We start from the raw sequence: 15,796 nt of genomic DNA on the forward strand, positions 1-15,796 counted from the left end.
CTGAGAGACGGGGGTCCCTGAGGAATGACACAAGGGGGGTCTGCAGCAGGAAAGGCGGCTTTAGCAGGGGAGTAATGCTGCAATTTGAGTTGGAATCCAGCCTGTGTTTGCTGGAAGGTGCCAGATGACGGTGGGGTTTGCCGTTTTAGGTGAATGAACTGGTCCAGGTAGAGACATACCTCAGGAGCGAAGGTGTCTTGGTAAGGTACTGGTATCCTATTGATATGCTCGAAAGACCACCTGCCGGCTATCGACGGACAGCAACGAACGGCCTGGTTTCTCTGGACAACGCAAACATTCAGATTCACAGGTAAAAATGAATGAAATACAGTTCATTGAGGCTTGGCAGGCCATACACCTAAACCTTCAGGAATTTAAAAGAAACCAGTAAAATAAAGTTTGCCACATCCGCAACACAATTATGACGGAAACGATTCAAAAACGATGAATAGGCATAGACACTGTATGTTGAAGGGCCTTGAAAGTATCACTCTGTCTCTTCCCAGAGAACTTCTGCGATGTGAGGCTGCGCTCGCTAGGCTGTACTGCCGAATGGCTCTGCTCAATATCTTTGCCCCCAAAACACCTCACATGTTCACTCATCTGTTTCACATCCCTGCTGTCCGGGACATCACCCTGGAGCACCTCCAGCTGCTGTCCAATCAACTTCTCGCACCACCTCTTCCGGGTAAAATGGGGCGGGGCTGTCTTGCGGGAGGGGTGTGGTCATGCAACAGACTCCCCCGTGCCCCTGAAGGAAGGGAGGGAGTGTGTGCTTCACTGGTTCATCCTCTGCAGCGGTTGGGCTTTAATAAGGCCTGCCGTCCTGGCGACCTGATGGGGTGGGCTTTTGGGACTCCGCGTCCTGACAGCCCCGTGCCTCCTTTCCTCGCCAGATGGGACCATCAGCTCCAGCTCCATCCTCCTGGCTCAGTCGCTGCAGCACTGCATCCACTCCCAGAACTGCTCCGCCACAGATCTCTTCTACCAGGGCAATGCCCAGACGGTGCAGGAGTGGCTCTCTGTCGCTGTCACGCGCAGCCTGCACCAAGGGGAGGAAAGCCTGGTCGAGCTCACAAAGCAGATCTGCTCCTTCTTGCAGGCAAGTCAAACACAATAGAGTCTAAGGGCCAGCCTGGTCCTGTTTGTAACACAGCCTCTTCAGAGCCCATTAGGTCCCTTCCTGGGCAAAATGCTTTCTCGCTGTAACAATATTTGGGTAAGAGGAGAGGCTGAAGATTCCAAAGGAGAGGCAGAAAAGGAACACTCAGAGTGGTTTACAGGCAGCAAAACACCTCAGAAAATTGACAGCTTTAAAACAATACCTATGCATGTACACAAATGGCTTGATACACCAGCAGCCCTTGGCTGTCTCTTTAGCCATTTGTTTCTACAGAAAAGGAAGCACGATTGCGTCAAGGTCTCCAGCTAAATGGGGAGGGGGGGGGGGGGCTTGACATCTTTATCTCTGTCCAGCCTTTTCAGCATGAAGAGGTGGAACCTTGTGGCTGCAAAAATTTGTGGGATATATCTGCATATTGTTTTACAACCTGCGAAGGGGGCAGCCGTGTTTCCCATTGGTGGTTTTGACTATTAAAAAAACTCTTTTCAGAATGCTCCTGAACAGTTCCCTTCGGAGGAGTTCCCTATTTCTGAGTCGAAAGTCAACATGGATGTTAACTTCCCTGGCGCAGCCTTTGTGGTTGTGTCCTGTAAGGAAAGCCAGTCCGGATTCCGCAAAGAGTGAGTGACAGTGAATGCGTGGAGGGTGGGGATTTGTCTTCAAAAATGTGCCTGCCAGCTCAGTAATGTACATATCTATTTTTGCCAAGTTTCGTACTTCACATTTTTTTAAATTGGGTGGCCATGGGAAAGGAAGATGCTGCATAATTACAATTATACAATGCAGTAATAACTTTAAGCAGTCCCATTGGTATAGCATGCATGGAGAATTCTGACAAAGAATAGTGGGTTTCTTCTGCCAGGAGCTCTGCTGCGCTGAAGTGCAAGCAAACATTCATGACCCTGTTCTCTAGCTCCTCCCTGTACAAGGCCCCTTGGGCCCGGGTGCTCGTCTACGGCCTCGGTCACAAGGTCAAGCGGAATGGCCAGCTGAACCTCATTGAGGCGGTGTGCTACCCTCGGGATGCTTCTCCAACCAACACGGGCCTGACTCCACCCCCCACCACCAACCAGTATCCTGCAGTCATCATCTCCACGGACAAGGTCCACGTCAAACTTGGTAAGAGCAAAACAAAAACCACATTGGGAGCAGGGTTTGGGAACTGCAACAGGCAGGGGAGTGTCGGGGTGCAGATAGCCAAGATCTCAGCATGGCGTCTTGACTGTAGTTTGGTTCTGCACAGCAGAGGACCTCAGGGACCGCCAAAGAAGCTTCTTAGCAGCGTTCCAATAGATGAAAACAATCACACTGCTTTAAAATTGTGTCTTGGGAGAACTCCAAAAGGATGCCTGAGTTGCAGGCAGGGAGGGGAGGGGTTGAGTGCCCTTTGCCCCCTTTGTTGCAGTGTTTCCTTTTTGGGGGGGTGACCTCTTGTTGGAAGCAAGCTGTAGCAGCGACTCCATTTCTGTGGGTCTCCTTCAAGGAGTGTCGCCCCCTCCGGGAGCCGTGCTCGTCTTGCACTCCCTCCCCCTGGAGTTCCCCTTGGCCATGGCGTTTACAGAGCAGCTCCTGACGTGGAAGCTGGATGACAGCGACGGGAAATCAGAAGAGGAGTTGGACACGATCCCTGCCTCGGTTCTCCTGCAAGTGGTGGAAATCCTAGGTGAGAGTGGCGTCTTTGCAGACCCTGCGCTCAGGAGGGTGGGGAACAGGAGTCGGGCAGGAATTTTGGGCCAAACACGAAATGGTAGCCCCTCCCCTCGGGTGCTTTAAAAGGGGGAAAAAACAGGAAAGTTCCGCTGGACGAAATCCTGCATTAATGCTTGGCGGCAAATGCTTGCTGGATCTAGGCCTCGGTTCTGGCCAAAAGGCTCTTGTATCTAGGCCTCCATAATATGTTTACTCCAGGAAACTTGCCCTAGGAGGGGCTTCCCTAGCTCCAGCAGGAAGGGGGCATCTAAGGCAGTCTCTTCAGTCTTGCGAGAGTCCCAGCAGATGCCACCTGCATTGGTTTTCTTCTACACCCCGGGAAAGGAAAAAGTGGTTTTTTAAACGACACGGAGGATGGCCCTGTGAGCTAAGCGTGGGCTGTGACTGCACAGCCTCAGCACAGACTAGAGCAGGGGTAGTCAAACTGCAGCCCTCCAGATGTCCATGGACTACAATTCCCAGGAGCCCCTGCCAGCAAACGCTGGCAGGGGCTCCTGGGAATTGTAGTCCATGGACATCTGGAGGGCCGCAGTTTGACTACCCCTGGACTAGAGTGAGAGAGCCGTCCCGGGGCTCTCCGCCGTTCAGCCAGCCAGACTTCACATTCCCCGTTTTGGGAGAAGAAGGCTCCTCCTGGGAATTCTATTCCAACTGTGAAATGCTTACAAAGCACCTCATTCTCTCTGTGCCCCGTTTGACTCCTCCTAGGGAACTTCCTGTGGACAACAAACATGGCAGCCTGCGTGAAGGAACTGCTCTTTCATCTCTTGGCGGAACTGCTTCGCAAAATCCACACCCTGGAGCAGAAGAAGAACCCCGCAGGGTTGTCGTCCTCCATTGCGCTCCAGCTCAACCCTTGCCTGGCTATGCTCATGGCTCTCCAGTCGGAACTGCACAAGCTGTACGATGAAGAGACACAGAACTGGGCATCCGGAAACACCTCTGCTGCATCTGGGGTTGGTGGGGCGGACCAGGGGAGATTCTCCACCTATTTCCACGCCCTGACGGAGGTTTGCCTGGCCGTGGCGGAAGTGACCCTGCCTATCAACATGAGCATCACGGCCAATGTGATGTCATCAACCGGGGCCCCAAACCTCAGCGATTCTTCCTCCTCGTCTTCCTCCTCTCCGGGGCAAACCCCCCAGAGCCCCAGCCTCCTGTCCAAGAGGAAAAAGGTAAAGATGAAGCGGGAGAAAACCTCCTCCTCCTCCTCTGGGAAACGGACTTCTTCCCGAGCGGCTGAAACAGACACGGCCCTGCTGAGCATAGCGGGTAGCAAGCCGGAGGACATGCTGTGGTTCCACCGGGCCCTGACCTTGCTCATAATCCTCAGGCATCTCACCAAGAAGGACCCCCAGGGGCTCGGCGTGACAAACGATGCCGTGACGGATGCTTGCCAAGCCTTGGTGGGGGCGACGGCTCACAGCCGCTTGCTGGTGATTTCAGGGATCCCCACCCACCTGGAAGACGGCACGGTGCGGAACGCCATCCGCAAAGCCTGCAATGCTCACGGCGGGGTCTTCAAGGACGAAATTTACATCCCGCTGCAGGAGGAAGAGCCTAAAAAAACTAAGGACAAAGCAGAGGGAGGGGAATGCAGGACCGAGATGGACAAACCGGTGGTCTCTGGCAGCGTGGACAGCTTGGATATCAGCAGCTCCAGCAGCGTCACACCAGCCATGAGCGTGAGCGCATCTGCCTCCACCAGCCAGGCCTCCCTGTGCAGCTCCCAGGGCATCTCCCGCACAATTAGTGACATCTCTGTGGACCAGTTCCAGGCAGGCCTAGAGGTGCCCGTTCCACCCGGGTTGCTGGAGCCACACGTGGTGTCCAGCCAGGAAAGCCTAGACCTTTCCCTCTGTAGTACTGGGAGCCTAGGCAGCCTGGGGAGCCTGGGGGAACCACTGGACAACGCAGAGACCGCCTCGGTGTCAGACGTCGGGTCAATGTACACTGTGACCTCGCTGGACAGTCAGTCGGTCCCATCAAGGCCCATCAAAGGCTTTGCTGTCGTGGAGGTAACAGCTCTTGTCTGAGGAAGGGAATTCACTCCCATTTGGCAAATGTTTAGAATGCTTGTCCTTGATTGCAGCACTTGTCTATATGTTTTGTAGTCCGCCTTTCTTCCTGAGGCTGAAGGTGGATTACAAAACATTTAAAAACGTAGACACTGTATGTCACATGACTTTTGGGTGCAATTTTATGTATTTTCTTATTCAGTTTATACCTTGCCCCCCCCCCCCGAGTACCAGCCCAGGGTGGCTTCCAACATGTCATAAAAGCATGCACAATAAAATAGAATTGATCAATAATTTGACTTAATGCAATATATTAATAAAACCTTTAAACAAAAACCCTTGACAAACTTACAAACTTAGATTCCGTCGTGCAATCCCAGCGCTGCAAGGATTTAATTTTGTTTAGTTTGCATGATGTTCAGAGTTCTAGCTCTTGGACTTTGAAAATTTGGCTTCGGGAGGAGGCTTCCGGAGGGAGGAAAGGTGGAGCGGGACTGTTGGTGAGGCCAGAAGAGGAACTGGATGACAAAACTGGTTTGGCTTCTGAATCTCTGCTGAAGGCCGTGTGTCATTGCTGCAGATAAGATCCCGGGCCAAAATAGAGAAGATCCGGGCCAGTTTATTTAACAGCAGCGATCTGATTGGATTATCAAGTCTTGATGGGGAGGATGAGCTCATGGAAATGTCCACGGAGGAGATTTTAACAGTCTCGACTGTGAACCAGAGTTTGTTTGATACGCAAGGAAGTCCTGCACTTGAAGACTACTTCAATGACAAAACTACCAAAGGTGTGTGTGTGTGCTCTTACAATAACCAGGCATAGAATCCCAGGGTGGGGAGGAGGGGCCCTCTAGTCCAACCCCCTGCCCACTGCAGGATCAGCCTCAAGCATGCAGGAGAGTGCTCTGGGTGTGTATTTTACATGTGTGCACGTGTGAGGACTTGTTTCCACGAGGCTTGTGCAGTGGAAGATCTTGAAGGCTTGTGCTGCGTCTGCAGACCCACCAGCTGTCCTGTTTGCGCACGGTCTCGAGCAGCGTGTCTTCTGCCGGCTTTAACGTCCTCGTGCCGTTTCCTTTTCTTTCTTTTCACTCTGTTTCCGTCAGGAGACAAGCTCTTGCCAGGCACTCGAGAGGTCCTCACCGAAATATTTAAGAGCTGCCTCCTCTCTGAGCAAATGCTGAGCTTAACTCCCACCAAGCCCACCAAAGTGGCAGAGATCTACCTGAGCAAGGAGCAGATAAACGCCCAGACGCCTGGGAACCTCCTGTACGCCTTCTTCACCCACGTCCGGCCCCCCAAGAAGGTCCTGGAGGACCAGCTGACTCAGGTGAGCCTTGCCTTGTGCGCAACCCTGCCAGGGCCTGGTGACCTTGGAGTCGGCACCACGAAAAGCGGGATTCTGCCGTTTGTGTTTCATCGCTCCTCGTCTCGTGAAGGGGCGACGGACACTGCAGCCGTGTTGCTTAGCAGCTGCTGAAAAACTTGCCTCTTCCCTGCCTGGGTTCCCCACAATTTCTCAAGATACCCATTCAAGTTTTTCTTTGCAGTCCTTAAGAAGTAGGGAATGGCTGTGAGAGGGCAGAGATTTTTGGGATGCTGCCACCTGTGCCCAAGGCCACTTTCTGGGCATGAACCAGGTTGCCTGACATCCAGGAGTGCCTGCTAACGCTTCTTTCTTCTGGCCTCTGAAGATTCTGCGGAAGTACGGTGCTCCCAAACCGAAGCTGGACAAGAACAAGTACAGCAAGGCGGGCAAGGAGCAGCACCCGGTGAAAGTGGTGAGCACCAAGCGGCCAGTCACCAAGCCCCCGGCCAAGGAGAAGGCCATGCTCAACAGCGTCAGGTGAGGGGGACCGGGGGCCTTTCTGGACAGGATCCTGGCACTGCAAAGGCAGCTTGCTGGCTGCTGCATGAGGGACTCTCACGGGTCGTGCCAGACTCTAGTGAGCGACTGGCAGCCCTCAGACTGCCCCTGTGGGAAAGGCAGTTTTAGTACCTGCCTCGGGAGGGCGAGCAGAGGCCAGGGGGCCATTTGACTGAAGGGCTGTTCCTGGGCAATTGGGCAGATTGTGAGTGGGTGGGCAGAAGGACTGGGTCAGGGTCTGGCTCTTGTGACCCTTGGCCACTTTGGGATCAGAAGGCGAACTTCCTCCAGCCAGACTGGCCAGGGATTCTAGTGGGGGGGGAGGCTTCATCTGGGCCTGGAACCCTTCATCTAGGGTCCCTCTAGGCTGCCTGGAGAAGACTTCCACCAACATTCTCTCTCGCAAGCAGCTGAAAGCGTGCGTTTCCTCTCTCTTAGCAGAACAGCCTTGAGTGAGAAAAAGCCAACTGTGAAGCCCAAGTCCCCAGAGAAGAACAAGCCCGAGGAGAAGGACCCCGACAAATCCCCCACCAAGAAGCAGGAGGGTGAGGCTGGGCTGGGCTGGGCTGGGCTGGGCTGGGCTGGGCTGGGCTGGGCTGGGCTGGGCAGGGGGGAGCGTGAAATGCGCCTGCCCTTTCCCCACGAGCACCGTGGCTGCACACGGCAGAGCAAGAGCTCCTACATCTGGAAGCGTTTCTCCTCCCCGGCTAGTCTGCATTCCAGTCGTGCTTGTTGCTCCCAGCCTGACCCGGGCGGCTGTCGTGGATGGCGGGAGAGCAGGGCAGAGACTGGCCGCCTTGTGGGCGATGCCCTTTGAGGGCTCTTTGAGTGTGACACAATGCAGAGGGGCCTGGAGGGCGGTTGGGGGCCACGCCCCTCGGACACCCCACCTCCACTCCACAGGCTGCGCGGTTGTCCGGGCAGGCCGATTTTGTGTGTTCCCCCCACTGGAGGCAGGGCAGGGGCTCTGAACAGCAGGGCCTTCTCCGCAGTGGTGCCCCACACGTGGGGTTCTGCCCAGAGAGCTCGGACAGACCAGCTCCCTGGCTGCTCTGATTGGCCCCGCTTGGCCTCTTTCGCTTCAAGGGTTGGCTGCCTGCATTCCTTGTATTCATTTTACATGCTGTGACCTTTGGCCTGAAGGCTCTCTCGATACCCCTTTCAGTTCCGGAGGAGAAATACTTGACGCTGGATGGATTTCACAGATTTGTCATTGATCGGGCAAAACAGGACATCCGGAGCGTGTGGCGAGCCCTGTTGTCCTGCGGTTATGACCTCCATTTTGAAAGGTGAGGGAGGGCTTCCCTTGCAAGAGAGGGACTGGACGATGCTTTGCCCACAGGGGCCGCAGAAACGGTTGATTGTGGCACCTGGCCTGTCCGTGCCACAAGGCCTCAGACCCTGCGCTTTGCATCTCCTGCCACACCGTGCCCTCCTTGTGTCCCAGGTGCGCCTGCATCGACGCCAGACATGCTCAGAAGGCTTCTCGCAAATGGTCCCTGGAGATGGACGTGGCCCTGGTCCAGTACGTCAACCGCCTCTGCCGCCACCTGGCCATCACCCCAGCCCGGCTGCACCCCCACGAAGTGTACTTGGACCCTGCCGATGCAGCGGACCCCCGCGTCTCCTGCCTGCTGAGTGAGTGTGGAGTGTGGGCGTGCCAGGTCAGACCGGCCCCAGAGGAGCGCTGGCGGCTCCAGTGGGCGTCCGTCCTCCTTCCTTCCTGCTCAGCGGATGCTCCTCTTTCTCCCTTGCAGACGTTCCCCTGGAAAGCTTGCGCCTGCGTTTTGCGCTGCTCCAGTCCCTCAACACCACCCTGGAGACCTTCTTCCTGCCCCTGGTGGAGCTGCGCCAGACCGAGATGTACAGCAACAGCATCGCAGCGCTCCTCCAGGTGGCCAAAGGTGAGGATTGTGTGCCAGCTATGAGCCCAGGGGAGAAGACTGTCGCTTGGGGGAAAGGGGCCGGGAGGACTGTGGAGCAAGCTGCCTCCCCCCCACCCACCCCCGTCCAAATAGCCCCAGTCCTCAGGCAACGGTGGAGGAGCAGCACGCACCTCACTCTGGGAAAGGAACCTTTCCTGAGCTCCAGGGACTGACCGGGGACTGCCAGCATCCAGATTATCCCGCAGGCCACTCCCCCAGGAAGACCCCCTCCCCCCCAATCCATTCCTTGGCTCTTGCTTTAGGATTCATCTTTTACGACACCAAAGTGACGGTCATGAACCGGGTGCTCAATGCCACCGTGCAGAGGACAGCCGATCACGCAGCCCCAGAGATCACCCTGGACCCTCTCGAAATTGTCGGAGGTACTCTTAGCCCCAGTTTGTTATTTCTGTTGGAAATGCTGGGTGGCGGGGTGGGGGCAGGAAGCAGTCGTGAATCGGGGGCTGTGAGAATTTCCCCAAATGCTGACCTGGGGTGTGTTTTTCCCTTTCTCCTCCCCCTGCCCCCCGAGTAGGAGAGATCCGCTCTGCAGAGCACTCCTACTTCTGCCAGGCAGCCCGGCAGCTGGCCTGCGTCCCCTCCCCCCAGCTCTGCGTGAAGTTGGCCAGCGGAGGGGACCCCACTTACGCCTTCAACATCCGCTTCACGGGCGAGGAGGTCCACGGCACCAGTAAGGGTCCTCGCTTTGCTAACGGAGTCTCCTCCAGCAGCGGCAGCAGCCGTGCTACTAGTCCTCAGTGTGTGGGGAACCTGGGAAAACAGTTCCCCTTGGAATCCTTGTAAGAAGTCAGATTGGGGATGGCTGTTGGCTGGGTGGCAGCCCTGTCCTTGGTTGACGGAATGCCCCCCCCCCCGGAGCTGAAGTGGGTGGGCATCATGGCTGGCTCTGAAGGGTCCATCTTGGCTTCTCCCAGGTGGCTCTTTCCGTCACTTCCTGTGGCAGGTCTGTAAGGAGCTCCAGAGTTCGTTGCTGTCCCTCCTCCTCCTCTGTCCCAGCTCGGCCGTCAATAAGAACAAGGTACCGTGTTGTGCCAGCCTGTGAGGAGGGCGAAGGCGACATATCACCCCTCCAGCACAGTTGCTGGCCCCTGCAAGGGTGGGGGTGGGAAGCGGGGGGAGGGTTGCCCTCCTGGGCTGGCCTCCTGTGCCTTGTGGCTCATGCCGTTCTCTGTCACCAGGGCAAGTATATCCTGACGCCCAGCCCCATCAGCTATGGGGAGGAGCAGCTTCTGCACTTCTTTGGGCAGCTGCTGGGCATTGCCATTCGGGCAGACGTCCCCCTGCCTCTGGACCTCCTGCCTTCCTTCTGGAAGACCCTGGTCGGAGAGCCGCTGGAGCCAGACCTGGACCTCCAGGAAGCTGACATTCTCACCTACAACTATGTCAAAAAATTCGAAAATGTAAGTCGTGGGTGCCATGAAAGAAGTGCAGGGAAGCTGACAGCGGCCAAAGGGCCTTGGTGGTTGATTCGTCCCTATTAGATTAGCTTCATATCCCCCTCCTCTCCTGCAGCCTGGAGAGGAGGGGGGCATACAGTGGGACCAGGAGGTTCCTCATTGAAACAGGTAGAATCTAGACATTCTCCCAGGACCACAAATATTCCAAAGACGAAACACCGGGCAGATCAGTCACTGCTGGAAACAAAAGGGTTAATCAAAGGCCTGCTGGAACAATTCCATCCCACAAGGTCCCACAAATTTCCTCTGAGGAATCATCCACCATAATGGGAAAAGCCCCCCCCCCCCCCCCCCGGCAGAAGCAAGAGGGTCTTCCTGAGGACCAGGCACAGTCAAAAAATTGGGCAAGTGTGTGTGTGTGTGTGGGGGGGCCTTCCGGTACACTGACCCCAGACTGCTTAGGGTTTTATAAGTCATGGCAGTGTCCTGGAGGGGTTTCAGCCGGCCTCCCTGTGTGCCGTCCTCCTGCCTGCCTGATGGCCTGTTAGTGGTCAGGCGTCCTTCCCTGCACGGTGCTGAACTGGAGAGCCCCACTTAGGCAGCCAGGCTGGGCGCCATGCCCGGGTTTAAGTGCCTCGGCTGTTTTGCCCAGCCAGCCCTCCCTCGTGACGCCCTTCTCTGTCGCTCTAGCTCAATGACGAGGTGGAGCTGGAGGCCCTGTGTGCTGAGATCGCCTCCCAGCACCTGGCCATGGAGAGCCCCGACTGCCCCAACAAGCCCAGCTGCAAGTTCACCTACCTGACCATGACCGGAGAGGAAGTGGAGCTGTGTGCCCGTGGCAGGCTCATCCCCGTCGCGTGAGTCACAACGGGGTGGTCCGGGGAGCAGGGGCTGGGCAAAGGGGCTGGCATGGCATGTGCCGGGGGGCAACCCTGTGGGGCTGGAAGGGCAGCCCAGTGGCAACAGAGAGTGACAGGGCCCCCATGGGACCTGCCCTAGGGTGGGACCAGCAGGCATGGCGCTCGTCCTCGGTGCCCTCCTCGGAAAGCAACTAAAAGGAGGCAGCTGGGACCTGGCAGAGCTCGTGGCTCCAGCACAGTCCCCTCCTGCAGCAGGCTCCTCATGCCTTCCGCATCAGAGAATCACGGAGTTGGAAGGCACCTCCAGGGTCATCTAGTCCAGCCCCCTAAAGAATGCAGGAACTTTATACCACAATGTGGCCCCAATTCCATGCCCAGATGGTCCCTCCCCCAACAAAGAAAACCCCAGAATGCCAGGCGATGGGCATTTCCCTGGGCTTGCAAGAGTCAAATCCACATCCATGGCGTCTTCTGTAGGAAGCCCCAAATGACTCTGACTTCCACGTTTCCCATTTCTCCCAGCTGCTCAGCTCGGCCCTGCTGCGTACACAGAGGCAGTGGCCCTGGCTGTCCTTGCTGCTTTCATAGCCATCTTGCACCTAGGGTTAAAGCCCGGTCTACAACCGGCAAAGAATTGGTATCAAATCAACACGCCTGACAAACTGAAAGCAGGGAAGAGCGAAATTGGGAGGGACGGAGCCAGTGGAAAGTCCACTCGCAGGCTGTGGGCAGAGGTGGCCTGAGGAGAGCGCCCTCCTGTGTCCTGCTCAGCCTGTTGCTCTTCTCATCTCAGGTGGGAGAACAAGGATCTCTACGCAGCCGCCGTCCGGAACCTGAGGATGCACGAGCTGCAGAATCCCGAGTGCGTGGCGGCCGTGCGAGCCGGGCTGGGCTCCATCATCCCGCTGCAGCTCCTGACCATGCTGACCCCCCTGGAGATGGAGCTGAGGACCTGCGGGCTTCCCTACATCAACCTGGAGTTCCTCAAGGTCGGTGTTTTCCATGACCCTCTTCCCCAGGTCCTGACCAGGCGGGAATGTGTGTGATTGTCTCTGCAGGGTGCTTGTGTGGAATGGGGGGGGGAGCACAGAGCGCCAGGTGACAGCCTTCTGTAGGCCCCAGAGGCTGTCGCGGGCCCTGGGCCCTTGAAGGTCTGGGTGCCTCAGATGGTGGCTGCAAAGCTGAACCTGTTTGGGGGCCATGACTGACTTTTTCTCCCCGCTCTCCCCTCCCCCCATGGACAGGCGCACACCATGTACCAAGTAGGGCTGATGGAGACGGACCAGCATGTTGAATTTTTCTGGGGGGCCTTAGAGATGTTCACCCAGGAGGAACTTTGCAAATTCATCAAGTTTGCCTGCAACCAGGAGCGCATTCCGTTCACCTGTCCGTGTAAGGATGGGGGGCCAGACACAGCACACGTCCCCCCCTACCCCATGAAAATCGCACCTCCGGATGGCACCGCAGGTAACTGCCCGGAGGGCTCGGAAGGGGCTTGGCTGGTAGGTTGTGCCAAGGAGCGAAGGACACTTTGGGTGTTAAGGGCTGGGGAGCTTAGGCGGCTTTCCTCCCCAAGGGGGGGGGTCCCAGTCCCTTGGCTTGGGAGCAGCTGGCTTGAGGACTTTTGCATTGCCCAGGGGCCTTGCTGGGCTCCCTCCACCCTGAGCCGTGCCGTCCTCCCCGTGTGGGACTGCCGGGAGGCGGAGGGAGGAGTGGGGAGCCCGTCCTGCCCAGCTCGCCCACCGTCCTTCTCTGCGATTCTCCCCAGGGTCTCCCGACTCTCGCTACATCCGTGTCGAGACCTGCATGTTCATGATCAAACTCCCCCAGTACTCCTCCCTCGATATCATGTTGGAAAAGCTCCGGTACGCCATCCACTACCGAGAAGACCCTCTCAGCGGCTGAGCCGCCCTGCGCCAGGCCACAGGCACCTCGCGAGAAGCCCTCTCTCTGCCCCGCCGGAAGGTGTCAAGCCGCTCCACAGAAGGCCTCCCTCCTTCTTTGGACACCCCCGGCCCGAGCCCCTGCCGACCCTCTGCTCTGGACAGCTGCTGGAAGACTTCCGTTTTGTAGTCCGGGGGGGGGGGGGCGGGTTGTCTTGACGGCCTCGTTTGTGAAATACCCGTAGGATAGTTTAGCACACGGACCGCGAAATCCGTACTTTTGTTTTGTGATTACAAGCACTGATTTGGGACCGCCCAGACCTCTCCAGGCACGGCTGTGTATTATTCTCTCTTGCCCCTTCCTGAGCGCCAGCAGACGGCCGCTGTAGCAAAGGGCCCCTGTGGCTCCTGCTCTCCGAGGAAGGGGCGAGTGGCCCCGACACGGGTCGTCCGGGCAGGGGGATGAGGAAGCGACAGGCGTGTGTGTGTTTCCGGAGAACTTAGATCTTCACGGCACTTTTAAGGTAGGAAGGAGAGTGCAAGTTAGACTCTTTTGCTGAGAGAGGAAAGGGAAGCGATGTGCCCGTGTTGCCACAGAGCCAGTGGGAGAGCCCTGCTCATCTTTGGCACTCAGAAGTGATTGCCTTGGGATTACGTGGCCTCTGGAAGGAGGACAGAAAAGGTGGGGAAGGGGGGCGCTTTCCCTCCTCCCTGGGAAAAGGGCCGGGAGGAGCCCCCTGGCTTTGCCACAGACTGCGGTCGAGTCTGTTTGGGAGCTCGCTTGGGAAGTGCCTCCAAGACGCGCCCAGCCAGCTTCCCCCTCCTCTTCTCCCCCTGAACCGCTGAGAGGGCTCCCGAATGCAGCCTCCCAATGGGAAGGGGTTGCTGGATCGAGGCCGGCTGGGCGGGTGGGAGGAGGCTGGTGTGGAGCTCCCGCTTGTATCCGAGCCTCCTGGGGCAGCAAAGCAAGTCCAAATAGTTTGCTCTCCAGCAGCAGCAGCAGCAGAGCTGCCCTGACGGCACGTGACTGTGAAGACTGTGAACAGGCAGGGCTGGGCGGAAGGACCAAAGGGGGGGGAAGCGGGGGGCACAGCTATTTTTTGACTTGGCTGTTGGTGCTTGAGGAATCCGCCTTGCTGAGCAACAGAGGGGGAAACCTCCTTTTCGACACATGGGAGATTTAGGCATTTCTCCAACCCTGGCGGGCACATCGTCTTCAGACTAAAGACCAAGGCAATGCGGTAAGTTTCCCTGCACCCAAGCGAGAGCCCGCCCCAGCAGGCACGGAAGAGCCCCTCCCCCCCCGGCCCCTCCTGGCTGTGCTGGGCAAGCAGGGTGTCCAGCCGTGTGCCAGTCCAGCCTGCTTCTGCCAGGGCCCTGCCCGCTCTTGTCTTGAATGGCCGTGTTGTTTCAAGGGGGCTTCTCATCCTGTCAAATACCTCACAGGCCTTCCTGTTGCCAGAGAAGTGGCCCCCTCCTCACGCCCTCCCCCCCTGCAGAGGATTCCTCCCTGCTTTGGCCCTGCAGAGAGTGCTGTTGAGTGACTTGATGTGTATATTTATTAGTTATTTATGGTTGCATTAACAAAAGAGAACTCATTCTTCCTGGTGTTTATGCTCCACCCTGTGTATTGGAGCTTCTCTCTTGGGGATGTCGTGTGTCCAGGTAGCCTTCTGCTGCCCTCCTTTGTCCGCACGAGGATTCCTTTGGAAGGGCCAGTCCCAGACTGGGGGGGGGGGAGCGGAGTTCCCCAAGCGCCCCCTCGTTGCCCGTTCACCGACTGTGGTTGCCAGTCGGAGCCCCTCTTTGGTCACTCTACTGCTGTTTCCTTTCACTTGAAGACTCATTCCGAATGTACAGCTGTCCTCGAAGAACAGATGAGGGGGGAGCATCCCTCTTGACCGGCTTAAGTGCTCTTGGGCGGACGGCAGACAGCCGGGCTAAAGGGAATTCTTCTGCTTAGCGGTGGTGCGTGTCCGTCCGTCCGTCTCTCCTCCGTCTTCTGCGGCTCCGAATCCTTGGCCCAGGGGCAAGTGAAACACACGGGGAACGACTTGAGACGGCAGGCAGGAAGAATGCTCGCTCTTTTGGGGACAGGTTAATGCACTAATTTTTATTTGTATTTCCTTCAAACAGCAAAGGTGTAAATATTTTGTATAAAAGGGAAAAGGCGAGTCCCCGGTGGCCGTCCCTCTTGTGCAGGAGTGACCGCCGTTTCTGCTGCTCAAGGGCAAAGGCCATCGGGGCAGACGCCCCTTTCTTGTTAATTTATTCTCGCCACACTTGAGTCCGCCACCAAAATGCCCCCTTTGAATCGTCATTCCTTCTCAAGTTTGTCCAAACTCCACCCCGGCTTCCCTCTGCGACCCCCTCGTAGCACTTTGCTCTTCAGAATAACAGTGCAGGATTGGTTGCCGCTGGTTTTTAAGATCTTTCTCTGGCTTTTCTTGTATTTAATAAATGCTTACTTTTGGTGGAAGTGTCTTAAAGCATTCAATCACTGCAGTAAACAGGGTCGAAGCTACCAGAGCTGAAGGACTGGAACCCTGCCAAACTTCACAGCTCACTGCTTCTTGAGTTTCCAAAGAAAGGTTTGTGTGTGTGGGGGGGGGGGGGAGAGGGCCCTAGAGCTGCACTGCCTCTTCCTTGGCACCTCCGCGGGGAGGGGGGCAGCTAGAACCCTCCGCAGGAATAAAAGCAAGCTGCGCCTGGCCCATCTGCCATCAACTTTTCATTCCCTCCGGTCTCCTGATTAGTTGGGGCTTTCCTCCATGGCCCCGTCTGGCTCCCAGCATAGAAGCAAGCAGCCCTCCCCTGTGCCTTGTGGCACGTCTATCCCATGGGGGGGGGGGGGAAATTAGGTCTAATTTCCCCCAACGGAAGGATTTCCACCAAGGACAATCACTGCAATTGAAAGGCCGGAGAGAATTCTTGGGCGACGAGCCCTTCTCCCCCCCTGCCAGGAGCAGGTTTCAGACACGGCACCCCTGGC

At 56.8% G+C, this 15,796-nt stretch overlaps 1 protein-coding gene across 5 annotated transcripts in view; it reads left to right on the plus strand.

The window, feature by feature from the left end:
• The window catches only part of HECTD4 (HECT domain E3 ubiquitin protein ligase 4), a 76,736-nt gene extending 61,453 nt beyond the window's left edge, over positions 1–15,283 (plus strand). For 4 of the 5 annotated variants that reach the window (XM_077309014.1, XM_077309017.1, XM_077309016.1 and 1 more), the window contains exons 55-76: positions 150–310; positions 507–688; positions 897–1,102; positions 1,613–1,743; positions 2,037–2,242; positions 2,607–2,786; positions 3,542–4,851; positions 5,432–5,639; positions 5,958–6,181; positions 6,546–6,697; positions 7,157–7,263; positions 7,884–8,007; positions 8,166–8,356; positions 8,476–8,622; positions 8,907–9,026; positions 9,179–9,334; positions 9,579–9,682; positions 9,843–10,064; positions 10,752–10,918; positions 11,715–11,910; positions 12,166–12,388; positions 12,690–15,283. In XM_077309014.1, the coding sequence (XP_077165129.1) occupies positions 150–310; positions 507–688; positions 897–1,102; positions 1,613–1,743; positions 2,037–2,242; positions 2,607–2,786; positions 3,542–4,851; positions 5,432–5,639; positions 5,958–6,181; positions 6,546–6,697; positions 7,157–7,263; positions 7,884–8,007; positions 8,166–8,356; positions 8,476–8,622; positions 8,907–9,026; positions 9,179–9,334; positions 9,579–9,682; positions 9,843–10,064; positions 10,752–10,918; positions 11,715–11,910; positions 12,166–12,388; positions 12,690–12,826 (4,854 nt within the window). In that variant the 3' untranslated portion in view covers positions 12,827–15,283. The remainder of the gene's footprint in view (positions 1–149; positions 311–506; positions 689–896; positions 1,103–1,612; positions 1,744–2,036; positions 2,243–2,606; positions 2,787–3,541; positions 4,852–5,431; positions 5,640–5,957; positions 6,182–6,545; positions 6,698–7,156; positions 7,264–7,883; positions 8,008–8,165; positions 8,357–8,475; positions 8,623–8,906; positions 9,027–9,178; positions 9,335–9,578; positions 9,683–9,842; positions 10,065–10,751; positions 10,919–11,714; positions 11,911–12,165; positions 12,389–12,689) is intronic. The other variant, XM_077309015.1, reaches the window with a different exon arrangement.
• Positions 15,284–15,796: the final 513 nt, after the last annotated feature.

The sequence above is a fragment of the Paroedura picta genome, chromosome 13 (genome assembly GCF_049243985.1).
Source record: "Paroedura picta isolate Pp20150507F chromosome 13, Ppicta_v3.0, whole genome shotgun sequence".
In the NCBI taxonomy this organism is placed as follows: Eukaryota; Metazoa; Chordata; class Lepidosauria; order Squamata; family Gekkonidae; genus Paroedura; species Paroedura picta.